Source organism: Mastomys coucha, unplaced genomic scaffold, assembly GCF_008632895.1.
Source record: "Mastomys coucha isolate ucsf_1 unplaced genomic scaffold, UCSF_Mcou_1 pScaffold12, whole genome shotgun sequence".
Taxonomy (NCBI): domain Eukaryota; kingdom Metazoa; phylum Chordata; class Mammalia; order Rodentia; family Muridae; genus Mastomys; species Mastomys coucha.
In genome coordinates, this window is record NW_022196894.1 from 6,897,477 (window position 1) to 6,917,672 (window position 20,196).

The 20,196-nt window shown below is 46.7% G+C and overlaps 1 protein-coding gene across 2 annotated transcripts in view; it reads right to left on the reverse strand.

Annotated features, from left to right (window-relative positions):
* Positions 1–16,524, reverse strand: part of Tvp23a (trans-golgi network vesicle protein 23 homolog A) — a 33,255-nt gene extending 16,731 nt beyond the window's left edge. For both annotated transcript variants that reach the window (XM_031362419.1, XM_031362414.1), the window contains exon 1: positions 16,051–16,524. In XM_031362419.1, coding sequence (XP_031218279.1) covers positions 16,051–16,166 — 116 coding nt within the window. In that variant the 5' untranslated portion in view covers positions 16,167–16,524. The remainder of the gene's footprint in view (positions 1–16,050) is intronic.
* Between the last annotated feature and the right edge of the window lie 3,672 nt (positions 16,525–20,196).

Below are 20,196 nucleotides of genomic sequence, written 5' to 3' on the forward strand. Positions count from 1 at the left end.
GGGGAGGGAGAGAGGAAAAGAGGGGAGAAGGGAGAGAGGAAGGAGGGAGAGAGAGAGAGAAAGGGAGAGTGGGGAGGGAGAGAGGAGGGGAGGGTAAGCCCTGATATTACTGACCCTCCTTCTGAAAGAAGGCAGCCATGAGAAGTCCTCAGTACAGGCTCAGACTCCAAACTTGGCAGTCACCCTGGTTCAAGTCCCAGCTCCTCCACTGAGGAGTTGTATGATCTTGGACAGGTGAATGAATGAACTTGTGTGGCAGTCTCCTGTCTGTGAAATGGGATGAATCAGAGTTGTCGTGATAACACATCTCAAGGGGGTACTGTCCAACCACGGTGTGTAGGAGGTGCGCTACTGGGAGGAGTGGAGGGTGTAAGTGTAGCCACAGCAGCACTGACTTCATGGAGGAAGGTGCTGGGACAATCACAGGACACACGGAAGGGCCTAGGTTACTGCTGGGTGGGCAGTGACCAGAGATATCATTATATGTTGGTTCTGGGGAACAATGGCTCTGCCTCTTCTCTTTGTTGAGCTCAGTGCTTCTCTATGTAAGAAAGGCCAGGGTCAGAGACACAGTTCCACCATACTGCCTCAGCAGCTGGAGGAGTTGCGAAATTCTGACTCTCCTGCCTATGTCCCACGTTCAAGGACTATAGGCATGATGGGAATGAACCAAGGCCTTTGAGCATGCTAGGCAAACATTGCACAACTGAGCAACACCCCAGTACCACAGCTGATGTTTAGTAAGAAAAGATTTTTAACATAAACTGAAGACTGAATGGCATTTAGGGGGCTCTGGGAAAGGGGGGTTCATACTCAACTGTAGGTGTGGGCCTCAAGACAAAGCCACACCCTCAGGTCTTAGCAGTAGAAGCCAGGTATACAAGTTGGGGAGCCTCTGAAGGAACATGGTAAAGGGTTTGTACAGTCCTCCCTCCTGCCTTTGCATCTGGTGAAGGAATGTGTTCCCACCTATTTATTCTTTAAGCATGGCATTGCTGTTTTAGCATACATTACCTCTGTGTGTGTGTGTGTGTGTGTGTGTGTGTATGTTTGTATAGGTATGTGTATGTTTGTATAGGTGTGTGCATGTATGTATAGGTATATGTATAGGTATGTATAGGTGTGTGTGTAGGTATGTATAGGTGTGTGTATGTATGTATATGTGTGTGTTTGTATAAGTGTGTGTAGGCATGTGTAGGTGTGTATAGGTGTGCGTAGGTGTGTATGTGTATATATGTATGTACGTATATATATGTGTGTGTATATAGATGTGTGTATGTAGGTATGTATGTTATATATATATGTGTATGTATGTATATATAGGTGTGTGTATATAGGCATATATGTATATATATGTGTGTGTGTTTATGTATGTGTGTATAGATGTTTATGTGTGTGTGTGTGTAGCTGTGTATGTGTGTAGGCCAGAGGTCAACATCTGGAGTCTACCTCACTTCTGCACCTTGTATTTCAGACAAGGTTACTCACAAAATCTGAAGCATTCTATTCTAGCTAGACTAGCTGTCAAGAGAGCCCCTGGGATCCTCTTATCTCCTCCCTCCCACACCCACTCATTACACCTCCCCACAAAACCCCTCTTCCTACCTAGCACTGGGTCACAGAAGTGGGCCACCATGCCTGGCTTTCATGTGAGTGCTAGGAATCTGAACTCAAGGGCACTGAGTTACCCACTGAGCTGTCCCCAACCCTCTTAACATAATTTGAATTGTCTCTACATAGAAGGAAGACTATCTTGTTTAGGCAACTTTCACAATAAATTTTGTTAACTGTGCTGTAATTCCTGGGTCTCAACTGGTAAGATATTTCAGCTAGACTCTGGGCTGAAGGACTTGCAGCATTTCCTTCAGCACAGACATCGTTCAATCCACAACACTTAACTCGAATCCAAAGAAAACATATGAAAAGGGAACCGTGGCTCTCTTCATAGACAAGGCTGCTGCTGCTCAGAGGGGACATGAGCTGCCTAGACTCAACGCAGAAGAGCAATTACGTCCACAGGTGACCTGCTGCAAGGGCCTAGGTGGGGTGGGGGTAGACCACAGTGCTACATCTGCTGGCCAGTTCCACACTGGGTAGGCTTTGCAGTCTTCAGAGAAACTTCTGCCCTTTCTGGTTCATTGACAGATGGTGCCATAGGCCATGGTGCCATCCCTGAAGCTGAAGGGACAATGGCCCACTGGGACAGTCATAAACACTGCAGCTGCCTCCAAGTTCTCCAGAGCATCAGGTTTAACCAAAAAGCCAGTGCTAACAGTGAGTATGTACATGGGCTCTAACAGTGAGCATGTACATGGGCTCTAACAGTGAGTATGTACATGGGCTCTGAGTTTCCAGGAAGAGGTAGAGACAAAGATCTGATGAAGCTGGGCATTGGGGATGTTCTAGAGAACAGAGACCTGCTACACTGTGAGAGTCACCTCATGGAGACAGAGACACAGTGGCTCTAATTAGTGGACCTAGGCGGCTGAGGACATAGGGAGCTTGTTGAAGAGTCTGACTACCTGAGTTCAATCCCTGGGCCCTCAAGGTGGGAACAGAGAACGGACTGCCACAGGTTGTTATCTGACCTGTGTGAGCCAGCTGTGGCATCTGTGTGCTACATCAGCCAACCAATCAAAAACTAAATTAAAGATGGAATTGTATCTTCGCCTGTGAGCTCACAGGGTATATTTTAAAGTCAGTCACTGGTCACCCATGTTTGTATCTCCTCTCTGAAGCACACGTTCCAGGAGCTAAGCGCCTGGTGGAGACAGGGCAACTTTCACATTGCTGTTACCTCATGTACTGTAACAGAGACCCGGTGAGGAAAGGGTTATTTTGGCTCATGGTTTTACAGGTTTTCTAGTCTATCTTGGTGGACAGGGCAAGGTGGTAAGGGCACACTGTAGAGACTGTTCATAGCAGACCAGAAGAGTAGGGAACTCAGCTCATAACCTCTGCAAGAGGTTAACAAACTGCTGCCATTTCTGCGCCAGAGTTCAGCCATTTCAGCGTTTCTAGAATCAGTGTTCCCCTGAAGGTTACAAGTCTTCTGACTCATGTTCTGTCCTGAGCTCTGGCCTCCCCAACTAAAGGTATCAGCTCGGTTCCCTGTGTGGGGAGACCTCAGAGATGAAGGCCATCTCTGGCCAGAGTAGCCTTGGAGGTTACACAGAGAGAGTTGAGTGATATCCTGTTCACTCAGCCAGCATGGAATCCCTGCCACTCCCAGGGGTGAGACTCCCTACAGGCTCCTACAATCACATGACAGCTTTCAAAGTATCCCTACTTCCTGGCAATGAAAGCTCCAGTCTGACTGCTTTCTTTCTTGAGTTTTGAAATCCTCCTGGACAAGCCACCAGAAAGCAGGCCTGGAGCGTCACAGAGGCCAAAGCAGAAAAATCAAAAGTTCAAGGTTCTTAGGTTACGGATTGAGTCCAAGGCTATCTGGACAACTTAGAGTCTGTGTCTGAAAGTAACTAGTAGAAACAGAGAGCAAGGGTAAATAATAGAGCTTATAGCAAGCTCCAGACCTGAGAAGAGAGCAAGGGTAAATAATAGAGTTTATAGCAAGCTCCAGACCTGAGAAGAAATGTAAAGATGGCAATCTACTTCCTCTCTTGAAAGAATTGTTGGTCCTTTGAGTGGCAAAGATAATTAAGAGTCCAAATCTGGGAGGTTGAGGCAGGGGGATTGTGACTACCAGACCAGCCTGGGTGACATAGGAAGACTTGTTTTCACTAGGATTGCAGGTAAACTGGAACAGAGGGACCAGCAGACCATCTGTGGTTGAGACTGGGTTCAACCACACTTTTAGAGACACAACATGGAGCAGTGTGTCTGCCAGGCAGCATTTCCAGAACTGACTCCTGAGGAACAAAAGCTATGAAGGACCTGTGGCTATGGACTGCAGCTCAGGTAATGCCTGGGGCTCTAGCGCTGAGTTCTGCTTCTAGAAGAATTTCCTGTTCTTAACCTACAGTAAAGAACTTTGGGATGATCGAGAACTTTGGGTAAGAATGTCTGTTAGCTATTCTTTTGTTGATGTATGGATTGATCCATTTACTTTGAGACAGGGTCTCATGTAACCCAGACTAACCTTGAACTCCCTATATAGGTGAGGATGACCTGGAACTTCTGATCCTCTCGCCTCTACCTCCAACATGCAGGGATGTTGCACCTTTATGCCTGGTCTCATAGTGCTATTCTTAAAACACACTTTCAAAATCCTTTTATGGGGCTAGAGAGATGGCTCATCAGCAAGAGCACTTGTTGCTCTCCAGGGACCGGGGTTCACGTCCCAGCACACACCTGGCAGCTTGCAAGTCTGTAACCCCAGGGAACCTGCTCCCCTTTCCGACCTCATGAGCACTAGGCACACACGTGGTGCACATATATGTACAGACAAAATGCTTTACAAGTATTTTTTTAATTTCTAAAAGAAAATCTTTTAAAGAGATATTTTAAATCCTTTTATGCATATTAATCTAAAGAATTAATTTTCAAGTTAATGTATCCACTGTCCATAATTTACAGTTCCTTTGTTTGGAGTCTCACTGAACATTAAAATGTTCCACCACCCTGAAATAGTACATTTTGTATGCAGTGTCTAGGTGTATTTTTGTTTGCAGGTTAATTTGGCATTCAAAGTAACCACAGATAGGCCAGCAATGAGCAATAATAGTGCCTACAGCTAAGCCTGGTGACCTGAGTTCAGTCCCTGGGACATAACATGATGCAAGGAGAGACTCCTATAAGTTGTCCTCAGACCTCCACAAATGCCATGACACATGATATCCACCTCAACACACACACACACACACACACGCCCACACACACACACACACACACACACATACACACGCTTTTTATAAATGCAAAACAATCACTGACACTGATTTGACCTTGTTTAAATTGCTCAAGGACACAGAATTAATTTTATAATAAAATTTTTCTCAATTGATCTTTAATACTTTCAAAACAACCACTAAATAAATTGAGCTTTAAACAATAACCCATTGATTGGGTGCCTACTGTTTGCTGGGCTTCGGCTGGGCCAGAGTGCACCAAACAGAACCCAGTGCTGTTCCTTCTACTGTGAGCCACAGGGATGCCACTGTGAGGTTTCTACATAATGTGGATGGGGTCACTTTAGTAAATGTAGGGGGCCAAGATGTGGACACAGCTTCTAACCAATGGGCTGTAAGGAACCTGGATTTCAACCAGAAGTTCCTAAATTCGTTTTTACTAAGACATTATCACCAGCATCCATGGCTTCTGTGTATGACTGAGCTTTGTACCAATATTTCAACATCTACCCTTCCCGATCTAAAACAGTGCCCCTTGGACCCTGACCCATGCCCATCCTTGTCTCCAAACACTTTGCAGACATGGGGGTCAAGGTTCAGTGCAGTTACCCTCCCATGGCCTCACTGCTGACACAGCTCATACAGGCAAGTTCATGCGAACAAGCATACACATTTAAGGGGAAGTGGGACTGGTAAAAATGTGAGGAGTTAATTTCAAAATAAGTAATGATGTGCATGATCAAAGAGAACTGAAATCTTACTAGTTCCCTGATTTTGAGGTTATTTTCCTTGGTGTTCCGGAACCTTCCTTAAAATTAAACAACCCACTCTTGTTGGGACTTGCTTATATCTAACTTTTTTTGTTTGTTTGACTGATTTTGGTTTTGTTTGATTTTGTTTTTTGAGGGGTTTATAGGGTCTTTAGCTGAGGCTGACTTCAGACTTGCAAACTTGCTCTGTTGCCCAGGTTGGCCTCAAACTCAGAGATCCCTCTACCTCCAACTCCCAAGTGCTGGGATAAAAGGTGTGCTCCAACATGCCAGGTTTTAGACTTTTTTTACTTGTGTGTCTTCTTTCTATATTTTCAAAATTGATTTTGGAGAGCTAGAGACAATATGTCTTGCTCTCCAAAGGAACATGGGAATCTTGGTAAAGGTCCCCATCAACTGAATGAATAGCCATTTTGGATTAATAAGACAATAAAAATTATTATTTTCCTGTTATCCTGGAGGAAGGTGTGTGTGTCAAGGGGGTTGTCTGTGAAATAGAGGTATGTTTATATTGTTTGCCACCAAGCCACGCCAAGCAGTGGCTCCCACTCTCCTGGCCTTCTTGAGCCTACCTCCAGCTTTCTTCCCCAGATCAATGTCACACACAGAAGAAACAAAATGGCCCCTGGCTCCCTTAAATAGCAGTTTTCATGTATCGAGACCCAGACTCTAGAGAGAAGCTGGGCAGCAGGAAGGAGTTGTTCAAGGAGATCAGGAGTACAAAGCTATTTTTGGCTAACTAGAGAACTGAGGCCAGTCCAGAAACTTGGTGGGGGTGGGGGGGAAGCCAACTAACTAAAGAACAAGACTCCCGAACTCCCAATAGAGAATGTTCTGAATTCTAGTTCTCAGACTGCTGATTTTGTCTACAGGGGACGTGTAGGGTATCTGAAGACATTTTTTGGTTTCTACCAAGTAACAGTTTAGATGCTCCTGGTGCCCAGTGGGCAGAGGGCAGGGATGCTGCTAATGACCAACAGTGCACAGGTCACCCCACCACAGGTAGCGATACAGCCCTGGCAATGACATGTATACTTGTAATCTCACTGGAAAGGTGGAAATCAGAGGATCAGGAAGTCAATGGCATCCTTGGCTGCCATGGGAGTTCTAGGCTATGCCCAATAATAGCAAGGGCAATTCAATAGTATCTCTGTTTATACACAGAACATAGACGTCTTACCCAGGGAATAAAGATAGATGTTCTTAATTCAGTGTTCCCCAGCCAAGCTCATCTCCATGTGCCCCCTATAAAGTATAATGTAACATAAAACATGAGCTTGAGAGCTGGTCAAATTCAGACCCTTGAACCTAAACACCATTGTGATATTGAACAACACACTCAACTCTCTGCCTCGGTTTCCTTAACCTTGATCCTATAATAGGTGTGTCCATACCACAGGCTGACCATGCAGAGGCAATGAACCTTTATACATAGGCCACACAGTGGTGCCAGTGTGTGGGAAGTGCTGGATAACCTGGGTCTGGTTCCTGGGCATTCTGTTTGTCTTCACTCTGAAAGCGGCCAAGACCATCCAAATCTCACAGAAGTTTCTGTATGTAACATGGGAACTCAACCTTCTGTGGATAGTTTCCATTGCATGCAATGCTTGCCTGCATATCTGCAACCCACTGACATGTGACTTCCTGCAGTGTCTGAGAGCAGAGGACCGAATTCTCAATTTCATATTCATGAGATGGGCATGCCTCACAGTCTACAGAATGCTTCCCTAGCATGCATGAAACCCTGGGATTGATCCCAACATGACATAAACTGGGTGTGGTGGCACACACCTGTAATGCCAGGACTCAAGAGGTAGAGGGAAAGAGGATTAGAATTTCATTGCTATTATTGACTACGTAGTAAGTTAAGGCCAGCCTGGGCTACATAAAAAATTATCACACTGGGCTGGAGATGGCTCTTGCAGAGGACCTGGGTTTGATTCCCAGCACAAACATGGCTGCTCACAATGATCTGTAATTCAAGAGGAGCCAGGCTGGGTCTCCTGATGGTGCTTGGCCTCTGCCCTGTGTCCGTCCAGAAGCCCAGGAGCTCAACTTTACTCAGAAACCCATACATGCCACCCCCGGCATCCATGGCTGGAACCCTGGTGTGCAGGTGCTTGGCTGGGGGACGCTGAATTGAGCTCGACTCTAGCTCTCTGACCAGAAGCTCAGGACCCCATGCATTTCTGAAGGTGGCTAAAAGCCACTGGCTAAAACATGGTCTGCCACACAGTCTAGCTGAGTTACTACAGCACTCTGGATTTCACTTCTAGGTGAGTGCCACCGAGAACCGAAACATATACCACATCCCCAAACATGGGCACAAATGATCACAGTGACATTAGTAATGAGAACTGAAAAGCAAAAATAACTAAAGAACTTATGAATGGGCAAGAAAACATGGTACACCCATATACTCGTATTTGGTCATAAAAAGGAAATAAGTGTGACTAAACACCCAGATAGACACAAACTTGGAATCCACGTTGTAAGTTGTAAAGTACTTGCTACGCAAGCATAAGGGCCCTAGTTCAACCACCAGCAACCATGTAAAAATCAGGGGTGGTAGTTCCTGCTTGTAATCAATGCAGACACACAGACAGCAGATCTCTGGGGCTTACTGGGTAGCTAGCCTAGGCTAAGAGGCAGGTCCCAGTCTCAAAAAACTTTGTCTCAAGAAACAAGGTGGATGGATTCCAAGGAATGAGAGCTAAGGTTGACTTCTGACACAAGCACACACATGTGTACATATATCTGAGCACACATGAGCGCTCTCTCTCTCTCTGTCTCTCTGTCTCTCTGTCTGTCTCTCTGTCTCTGTCTCTGTCTCTCTCTCTCTCTCTCTCTCTCTCTCTCTCTCACACACACACACACACACACACACACACACACACCAGTCACACACTGTATAATTTCATATGTTAATTTACTGAGATAAGGGGTGTCTAGCTGGAAAGCAAAACACTCTTTGTGGTTATGTTTCCAAGTTTCCAGAAAACTTTGGAATTTGAGTGGGAGAACCAAGAAAAGAGCTCCTCCCCCAAAGCAGGTAGGGCTCAGACTTCCACCAGGGCCTCCAAGCACAGTGGGATGAAGAGAGCTTCCCTCTTAGGCTGAGCTGGGACACTAATCACCTCCACTCTCAGACCTTGGACACAGACTGAGCTGTTAGGGATTGGTTCTAATGCTTTGAATTAATCCAGCCCCACAAATCAGGTATCTGTGTGTCCAAACGCTGAAGGCCCTTGTCCCAAATTGGTTTTTTATCGATCAATAAAGAGCCAATGGCTGATTGGTGGGCAGGTAGACTGAGGCAGGACCTTTAGATTTGCATGGGCTAGGAAGTGGAAGAGAGAAAAGGGAGGGAGACTGTCACCATATCTCAGAGGGAGACTGATTAGATTTAGAGCCACAGAAGAAAATTCATCCAAAATGTAGGTGGAGGGAAAGCAGCTCTATGGGAGGGGCTGCCTAGAAAGTAACAGGGCAGCAAAGATAAAACATAGATTTAGAAGCTGTTGATCCAGGAGGTATGCTAGCTGGGTAGGGGATTAGAACTGCCCAGCCTTTGAGCTAGTCAAGGCATATTTTAAATTAACTGGTGTGTGTGTGTGTGTGTGTGTGTGTGTGTGTGTGTGTGTTTCAGTCACGAATACAGATAGCTCTTGGGTGAGTGCATGTGTCTGACCTGAGGGAGCACAAGGTGGTTTAGCCAAACTACCACTACACTAAGCTGTGCATAGAGTGGGAAAGTCCTAATTCAGACTGAGCCTCAGGTCACTGGCCTCAGCTCCAAGACTTAGACTGGGGCTCACTGACTCGATGGAGCTCCAGCTTGCTAATAGATCCTGGGATTTCCCAGGCTCCAAAAATCATGTCAACCAAGTACTCATAATAAATCTCCATACTTGGAGATATATATCACAATTATTGATTCCATATGTATACACCCATACACACAAACACTCATATACACATAATACATCTATACAAACACACATACATATATACACATACACTTGCTTGCACACATGTACCCATAACATTCCTACATATACACACAGACAAACATACACATGCACACTTACACATGTACATACACATACATACTACACATACTGGTTCTGTGTTTCTAGAAAATCCTGACACATAGATTTAATTTCTATTAAATGTTTGAAATAAACAGTTCTGAGTAGTTTGGTGGCCCCTGGGGACTTTGGGGGAAAAAGGAATGGGAAATGATTCTCTAATAGGTAGAGAGTTTCCATCTGGGGTGGTGAAATAATTATGAAAGGAGGTCATGGTGCTGGCTGCGTACTCTGCGGGCATACCCAGAGCCACACCGAGCTTCAGACTGTCACTGAGTTAATGGTACACCAGTTGCATTTTGATTAAACATACACATGATACTGTCTTCTTGACATATGATTTTGAAGTCCATGTGGTCTGAGACCCTGCTCAAACGAAGAAAACATCTCCTAGGCTGGGATGTAGCTCAGCTTGGAGAGTGCTGGCCTAGCATGCAGTCTTAGGCTCAGTATCAGCACTCCACAGACTGGGTGTGGAGACATGGTCCTGGAGTCCCAACACTAGGCAAGAAAGCCAGAAATCCAGTGTCCTCCTGGGCTACATGGGAGCCTGAGGCCAGCCTGGGATATATGACACCCTACCTCAAAAATTAAAACATCAACAACAAAAACAAACCTCAAACAAACAAAAGCCCTACAGAAAATGCCGAGTTAGCAAGGGTGTGGAGCTTTGGAAGCTTCTGACGTCTGTCTGTCTTGTCTGTGTTTGGGTGCTCTGGGAAACGATTTATGAGTTCCTCAAAGCATGAAAAGAGAACTTTATCCAGCCCACAGCCCCGCTGCTGGGAATGTACATAAGAGAAGTGGAGACAGGGTCTCAAAGACCCATGAAAATGGGTGCCCAAACCCATCCTCAAAACATGAAAAGAGAATTTTATCCAGCCCACAGCCCCACTGCTAGGAATGTATGTAAGAGAAGTGGAGGCAGGGTCTCAAAGACCCATGAAAATGGGTGCACAAACCCATTTTCATGGTAGTATTAGTCACCAGGCACAAGAGGTGGAAGCCAACCGGCTGTCCATATGTGAGTGTGGCAGATTCACAAAATGAGCTAATATTCAGCCTTAAGAGAGGAGAACATTTGGACAGAGGCAGAGGCAGTCAGATCTTCGTGAGTTTGAGGCCAGCCTGGTCTAAAGAGTGAGTTCCAGGATAGCCAGAGCTACACAGAGAAACCCTGTCTTGAAAAAACATTGATAATTAATTAATTTTAAAAGAAAAAAGAAAAGGAAGGAAAAGAAAAAGAACATTATAGTCAGTAAAAGAAGCTGTTGTGACGGGCACATGCTTTGACTCTGCTTCCCTGAATCGGAGACAGGAAGTAAAAGGTGCTTAGAAGGTAGTTAGAAGGTGTTCGTAGGAATAGAGAATGGTTTGATGGTATGGAGTTTCACTTTGACAGAATTAAAAAGTTCTGATTTACAGTGAAGCAAACTTGCCCAACACTACTACCCTGTATATTAGAAACGACAGAGATCAGACATGTTGTCTCTTTTAAAACTTGTAGTAAAATAAAATAAAAATCAGATGGGTATGGTAGCCCTGTGATCTCCATACTCAGAGGCTGAGGCCCAAAGATAGGTCAAGGTCAGCCAGGGCTACATATGGACCCTGCCTCAAGAGAATACCTAAAAAGAAAAAGAAATGCAAAGCTACCTGGGAAACACACACACACACTCACACACACAAATTCACACATACACGGACACATACAACAGACACTCACACACACATACACACACACAAACTCGCACACTGACACATTCAACTCACATATATCCACTCTCACATACCCTCATACAAACACTCACACACTCATACACACACCCTCACACACACACACACTCACACATACTGACACACACAACTTACAGACACTCATACAAACTCACTCTCACACACTCCCATGCACACACAAGATGGCAGGTATGTGTTCTTCAACTGTGCTGTAGAATTAGACCCTCCACTGGTGTCCAAGGAACCCCAGCCATGACCTGAAAGTAGGACAATAACGACGGGACACCCATACCAAGCACCCAGTAGCTGATTAGTTACTGAGTGACCTCCTTAGCAGCTACACATCAAAGCTAACCAGGTTCAAACCTCTGCAGGTTATACAGATAGGCCAGTGGAGGCAAGGCATGGTGAATGACCTATCCACAATTCCAAAGCCACTGATCGATAACAAGGAGACTCTGCCTGTAGTCCTTTCTATGACAGCATCTAACTTGAAAGTCAACATGCAATCAACATAGGATTAGGAATTTCCTACTGCAAACTGCAAAGTAAAAAGAAAGTTTCAAGTGCTAGCCTTCATGTTGTACTACTGATTCAAAGTTTTAGGGAATCTTGGCCTCCTGATAACTGAATTCAACTTTGACTAAGTGTCACATATTTCATAGAATGACCTATGTGAAAAATAAGAGTTTTCAAAGGTTCCCAGACCACCCCCAAAGCCCACCCAGGCACCTCAGTTAAAAATTCCCTTGAATGCTTACCTAGGTCCTGAGTTCAAGCCTTATGTGACCAGTTTTATGTCAACTTGACACAAGCTACAGTCATTTGGGAAACAGGACTCTCAACTGAGAAAATGCTTCCATAGGATTGACCTATGGGCAAGCTTGCAGTGCATTTTGTTGACTGATGATTGATGTGGGGGGCAGAGGGATGGCACCACTCTTCGGCAAGTGGTCTTGGATGTTATAAGAAAGCAAGCTGAGCAAGCCAGTAAGCAGCACCCTCCGTGGTATCTGCTTCAGCTCCTGCCCTGAGTTCCCTCAGTGATGAAGTATGACCTGAGAGTTTATGCCAAATATGCCCTTTCCTCCCAGGTTGTTCTTGGTCATGGTATTTTATCACAGCAAAAGAAACCCCAACTAAGTAAGACATTCTAGAGCCACATAAACCAGGTGTGATGGCTCACACCTGTAATCTCAGCACTTGGGACGAAAAGGCAGGAGGATCAGAACTTCAAGGTCATCCTTGGCTACATAGTGAGTTTAAGACTAGCCTGTACTACATAAGAAGACCCTGTCCTCCAGCCTCTCCTCCCCAAAATAAGTAAGTAAATAAATAAATAGAATCATCTTTATGCCAGGTGAGCGAGTGACATCTATAATCATAGTACTTGGGAGGTGGAGACAGGAGGATCCTGCGGTTGGGTTATATAATGAGATCTTGTCTCAACAAACCACACTAAAACCAAAACAAAATAAAGAGCTCAATTCCCCACAAGGCTGAGTACATTCATTCACAGGATTGCCTACGCATCAGATCCCTTGTGAATCCCATCAAGTCCCTGGGCAGGTTGATGAGTCATCACTGGCATATCAGAAGATTCTGGCATTGGCAGCTCTCAAACAGATTGATGAGCAGTTGCCCCCAGACCTGTGGTAAATGTAGGTGCTCCTCCCCATTGCCCACTGACTGGCTACTAAAATGTTCTATGACAGCCCAATAAGGAACATTCCAAGTTCAGTATCCTTGCTATACAAGTTTTTCTTTAATTGTGGGCCACCAGAGCAAGAAGCCTGAGCATTACCCTTGATTACCTGTACCCTACCACACACATGTGCACATATGTGTGTATGTGAGTGCATGTGTGTGTGTCAGAGACAGGCAAGAAGAGGGTCTTGAGACAAGGTCTCTCACTGAACCTGAACCTCACTTCATTTTGTCCCTCCCCCCCATTCTCCCCCCCCCCCACGCTTGGCTAAGCTAGTGGCCAGAAGTCCCCAGTAATCTTTCTGTGTCCAGCATCAAAGCTTTGGGGTTACAGGCACATTCAACTTTGTATGTGAGTTCTGGGATCCTCATGCTTGACCCAGGTCCTCATGCAAGTGCTCTTTCCCAATAATCCATCTCTCTAGTTCCCTCTCCATTCTCCACACCTTAACCATTCAGTGAAGGATAGATTATGCCTCCGAGGTACCCTGGGCCACCCTCCCAGCCTCTGCTTGCTTCTGCCACTAAACCAGTCTATGATGGGTAATCTCAACAGTCAACTAAAGGAGATCTAGAATTATCTGGGACATAGATCTCAGCATGCCCAGTGTGAGTTACTTTGAGTAATCTGATGGAAGTAGGAAGAGCCAGCCACTGCGGGCAGCGCCATTCCCTGGGCTGTAATCCTAGACCCTATAAATGAGGGAAATGGAGCTGAGCACAAGCATTCCACTATACTTCCTGACTAGAGACACACTGTGAGCAGCTACACCAAGCTCCCGCCATGGTGACTCCCACAGTGTGAAGCACTTGGCTGTGGAGCTGTGAGCCAGGCTAAATCTCCCTTTCTTAAGCTGCCTCCTTTTTGAAGTTGTCAGGCATCTTATCACAGCAACAGGAAGGAGACTAAGGCACTGACTTCATCCTGCAGTCCTGACCCTAACACTGCTATGGCCACTGAAAAGTAGCTTTTGCACGTGGGCGTTTAACTTTACATAAAAATTAAACAGAACCAAATCCCATGACTCTAGCCACAGTGCAATGCTCAATAGCCACAGGTAGTTTGTGGCCACATTCTATCTGATGAACACATCTTGGCTTGTTGATTTTAAGTGTCAACTTGATACAACCTAGAATCACTTGAGAAGAGTCTTCCTGTGGAACTATCCAGATCAGGCTGGGGAGGTTGCTTTGATTGTCAACTAAGGTAAGGGGAAGACCCAGTCTATTGTGAGTGGTGCCATTCTCTAGGCAGGGGCTCCTGAACAGCATAAGGGAGGAGAAAGGCAGCTGAAGTCAAGCAAGTAAGGATTGTACAGGGCAGCCCCACAACAAAGCAGGGCCTGGAATTTACATGGCTGAAGTGTCCTTATATACGAGCCTGGGCAACTTCAGAGGCAGGGGCTGGTCCTGTATCCTACACAGCCCCAGCCACTAGCCGAGGCTCACGCTTACAGGTGATATTTACCAGGCAGTGAACAAGTAATTGTTTAGATGCTCTAGAAACTCCTTCACTTAGGATTCCAATTACTACAGCATGAAGGATGAATAATGAGCCTCAAGTATCAACCCAGCCTCGGGAGCCTGTGGATGTCACATTATGTGGAAAGGGGGATCTTCGTTAATAAAGATCTGAGAGAGATAGACAATGACAGAGAGACTGACAGAAACAGACAGGCAGAGACAGAGAGGCTCATGTCATGTAAGCTGGTCCTGAACTCACTGAGTAGCTAAGAGTGACCAGGGACTTTTGATTCTCCTGCTTCTACCTCCTCAGTGCTGAGGTTACAGCTGTGTGCTATTAGGCCCAGTTTATCTAGTGCTAGGAATGGATTAGAACCCAGGGCTTCATGCATACTCTACTAACTGAGCTACACATCCAGACCTCACCTTTTTAGAAAGAAACTAGCATGGTGCAAATTACCCTAGGTTGCTGAGTAGGGGTGAGATATTGTCACAAATGCCCTTCTTATTGAGAGATACAGGAGCTCATATGCACGTGTATACCACCATGCCTCTCTTATGCTGTGGTTAGGATGGAACCCAGAGGTCTGTTCATGCTAGGCAGAAACTCCAACTGAACTACATGGAACCAGCGTGTTTATGACAATTTGTTACAGTGATCATGTACCTATTTCGTTCATAGAGACTGTTGTATTTGAGTCAGATGATCTAATGGAAGGGGAAGATAAGAGGAACGTAGCTGAAAGGTAGCGCTTTTGCCTAGCACACACTAGGTCCTCTGTTCCGTTCCCAGTATCAGAAAAAAATAAAGGAAGGCACTGGGTACCAGGCCTCTAAGTATGGTAGACATGAGTGGGATGGACAAGCGGGCATGGCTAAGCTGTGAATGTTTCTAGAAGGAGCAGGCGTTTAGACCACTGGCAAGCATGCTTCCAAGTTACTCCTTCACCTTGGTCCTGCTGCCTTCCGGTGCTGAAGGTGCTAAGCAGGTATGTCAAGCAGGTATGCGATCTGACGGAGGATAAATATAGCTTGCTCGAGCACCAGCACTTTCGAAGCTACCCCACTGCATACTGACTCCTCTCCTACACTGCCATATCTGACTTTCCAACAAGGATTCAGCACTTGCCTTCCTTTAGCTCCAACTTTCTTCCTCTAGAGCCTCCCTCCTATGGCTGCCTGCTTCTCAGCATCCAGTCTCAGCTTAAAGTCACCGCCTCAAAGACCCTGCCCCGCCCCCCTTAGTGCTAGAGCATGAGAACATCCCTTGGAACTTTCTCTTACCTCACCATGCTAGTTTCTTTCTAACCCTCTTAACATTGTTGCCTAGTAAGTTAGCTGCCCCGCCCCCAAGCTCTGGGCTCCAAGGGGGCGGGGTCTGTATAACTCATGCACACAGTTGCTCCGCGTATTTCGAATGAATGAGTTGGCGAATGAATGAATTTGCAGCTTGGGACCTACAAGTCAACATACCTGATCTTGGCCTTTCTAAAGGCCAGCTCCTCTTCATTGCCGAAGTCCAGAGACACATCCTCAGTATCATCCACTAGGCCCTGGGGAATACCAGGGACAGATAGATGGCAGGCCATCCCGAAGCTCACAGGCGGCCTTCAGGCGTGAGTGCCTTTTCTTCCTGAATATGTCTCTATGCTCCTCCTAGCATTATTCCCTTAGTACCCTAGGCTTTCCCCACCCTCCTTATTACTAGGGGCCCAGATTAGTCTTAGTCTCCAAGGCCAGTGCATCTACCTATCCGAGGCTCTTTTTCTTCATTATTTCCCAATGCAGCATCCTTGCAGCCCTACCTGATTCACCCTCCTGAGTACCACTTGACCCTATAGCACAGTCTCCAGCTCCGCCCTTCACCGCCCAAGGTTTAGGATGCCCAGCAGGCAGCCGGCTTGAGGGATGCTCGGAGCCTTAGCCGCTCAGCTCAGCTCTGGTTATCGCTGGGGGGAGGGGCTCTGCGCAGTGCGCAGTCGCGGGCTGGGGCGGAGCCAGAGAGGATACCCAAGGATGCTGGAGCATCCTCTAAACACTAAGAGCAGGGCTCAACACGCAGGGTGCAGGATACGCGTCTATGTTAGTATCCAGAAGCTGAGTGCTCAGGTTGGAAGCAGAGTTGGCTGGCTCTATAAAAAGCAAATTCTTCTGCGCCAGGCATAGTAGCGCAAGCCTGTGACCCGGATTCCTGGAAATCTGAAGCAGAAGATTGCCTGGCTGCATAGAAACAAACAGGTGTGATCACGATCTAGCTGCTTGGCTTGAGAACTGCAGTGCTGACCTAGAAATGGGCACACTGAGAAGAGTAGCTCTAGCCACGTGAAAGCCTTACTGGCCTTCTCCTGGCTCAGAACAGAGTCACCATATCTCCCCTATGGCCTGCCCCTGCCATTTCCCAATTCCCACCCCACTATCTACACAATCTTCCTTAGCCCCCATATCGCTGCCCTGCTATCCTGGGACAGAGCTGGGTAACAGCAAGCCAAGGTCTTGCTTCGTGGTTCCTCTTTCTCCCTCCCAGCAAGTGTTAGCCTGACTCCTGGTGAGACCCTCAGGGATACTGGGCCATAAGCTTCAGGACAGTTCCTTCTTGCTGGCCCTGGCTGGAGTGCAGTAAGGAGCTGCCTCACCTTTGATCCTATGGCTGTGCCAGAGCTGCCAGCTGCACACTCCACTCTTTAGGACACAGAGATGCTGTCTGGGGGAGGCGGGGAGGGGACTCCTTCTAGGACAGAAGACCATCTCAGGGGCCAAGCCTTTTGAAGTGTTTTTCAAACTCTGACTGACATGGTAATGTTGGCCTATAATCACAGTACTTAGGAAGGCTGAGTCAGGAGGATCACAAATTTTAGGCTTGCCTGAAATACAAAACAAGTTCAAGGCCAGCCTGGGCAAATTAGCAAGATCCTATCTCAAAAAGCTTATTTTAAAAATGAGGTAGGATGGAGGTGGGGTGGGAGTGTATGCACAAGCACGAGATTTTAGTGTGTGCTAGAGTGTTTGCCTTGCATAAAGAGGCACTTGATTCAATCCCCAGTGACACACACACACCCCACACAAACATGTCTGTGTGTTTGTATGTAAATGTATATATTTCCAAACCAGCATCAGTTCTAGTAGCTTCTGAAACCTCTGCTGCTCAATTGATAAGATGCTCCACTAAACTCAGCCCAGCAGATTGCCAAAGCTCCCAGGGTCAGACCCAGGGCCTTCTCTCTGGCTTCCCACATGGCAGTGTTAGAGGGCGGGCCTGGGGCTCTGCTGGAATGAAGTCTGGCTCCATTACCTGAGCAGCAGAGAGCTCAGTTTAAGGCCTCAATCAGGATCTAAGACCATCAAGGCAGGTTTTCTGGGAAGTGCTGTGGGCTCTTCCGAATCCATTGCTGGCTCCAGGTCCAGATATGACACTGAGAAACCACAGCCACCAGAAGTGTCCTGGCCAGAGTGTCCACAGTGGAGGCCAGGTGGAGGTGAGAGGCCATTGTAGTGCATTTAGGGGCTTTTCCTCTGACTCGAAAGACTAGCAGCTGCTGCTGTCTGTTGAGTTGGGGCAAGGGGCTGGGAAAGCCCCCTAGGAAGCCCCATCCAGGTTAACTGACATTCTCGAGGTGGCAAACCTCAGGACCGACCACTGCATCTGCCTCGAAGGTCATCGTATGAACATGAGGTTACCCTGTTCTCCACCTCCCCTGGGCTGTCCACACAGGGCAAAGGACAAGAAGTGTGCAGGGAGTTTATCATTGTTCTGATGCTGGCTCCAGCCACATTGTAGGTGGGGTTTTAGATCTGAAGCCAGAGTAGCATCAGGCAGCATGGACAAGCTAGGCTCAGAGGCCTGTCCCCGTATACCCACAGACAAGAGAGTTGAGAGTGAAAAGCAAGAGAGATTTAATTAACAGAGTGGGAAGAAGCAGGTGAAGGGGCCCAGTGACCCTGAGTTCATCTTCAGGGTATGGATACAGGCATTAGGTTCAGCAGAGGAACACCTAAGTCAGGAGCCAGAGGTATCCCAATTAAGCAATCCTGGCTGAGTTGTGATCCTGTCCCTCACTATTCAGCTTGTGCCAGTTAGTCTGAAACACTGTTAGTCTTTTAACACTGATGGTTAAACAGGTTAACAGGGAGACCCAGCTGGTTATTCCACGATGAAGCTTCACCATCATAGACTTCACCTGCCGTTCGTCAGCTGAAGAAGTCTGCTCTTCTGGAGTCCTGGTGACTTCTGCTGTTCTGGAGTCCTGGTGACTGCAGATTTAGCATGTTGTCTTATCTCTCGTCAGTTCTGAGGAGGATGAAGGGAGACAGACAGGTCTTCACAATGTCCATGTCTGGGCAGACTGAGACAGGCGTCTGAAACGAACACAAGGAAACAGACAAAAATGAAGGAAGAGATGTCAGGCTTCCCTCTGCTCTTAGCAAGGAGCTGACTGGGCGACTGAGTCACCTGTTGCTGGATAGGTTTAGGGATTCTATGCCAGGTCTTCGGAGATTCCAGGGAGGCATTTGGGAAATTACTTTTATAAGGGAAATACGAGGAGTATTTGGGATATAGGGAATACTTAGAGCAGAGACTTGTGGGAAATACTAACCTTTTCTTCCATGTTCTCTGCTCCTCTACCTACATGGGGGCAGCCTCGAGGCTCAGTCTTACCTCTGGTCCTGTAGCTGAGTCTTGGACCCCCAACAGCCCTTGAGCATCTCCAGGTTTGTGCAGCCATTAGGCTCTGGAGACTCTTGAAACTCAAGGTTTGGTTGTCAATAGGCTGGGATGGGACACCTGCGCAGGAGACACCATCTGTCTGGCCTCAGTGCCTGCATCTATAAAATGGGACCACACTTCCCCCATCCAGAATTGCAAGGACTAGACACAGTGCATATAAAGAGCCCTTCTCAGGGCCTTTATGTAGAGGCCTAGTGAATTATTCCCTGGTGGCAGTGACTTAATGGTCTTAAGAGAGGAGCTGGGATCTGAGGAACCCCTGTGAGCCCACAAAACACGAGTCATGAGTCTATGTCTAACCTTCCAAGATGTGTCTGTCTCTGCAGCAGAACCAGTGAGTGAACACTTTAAAGGAATGAATTTAAGAAATGTAAGTTAGATTTTGTTTGTTTGTTTCCCTATTTGTTTTGAGATGCAGTCTTTTGGACTCCAAGGCTAACCTCAAACTCATTCTGTAGCTGAGAATAACCTACCTGATCCTCTCAGCTCTGTCCCCCAAGCACTGGGATCACAGTTGTGAGTCACCATGTCTGATTTTATGTGGGTCTAAAGTCTGGCCCTACAAATAGCAAAGGTCGTAAACTAATCCTTTCCCAGCATTTCAGGGGGGAAGGTCTCCTTTGTCTGAGAGAGAAACCTGTGTGAATGCTGGAGTCTGCCCTCCTGGGGCCTGTGCAAATTCTGCCTCTTGTGCAATGCTCTTTCCTCCTGTCCTTTCTTAATTTAAAGGTTTAGCCAGGGTCTCGGTGTCTTATGTAGCCTAGGCTGGCACCACACTTTTGGTTTTGGTTTAGATAACTGAACTTCCGATCCTCCTGACCTGCCTCGAGGATGCAGAGCACTGGGACTGTGAGTGTGTGACACAAGGATGCAGAGCACTGGGACTGTGAGTGTGT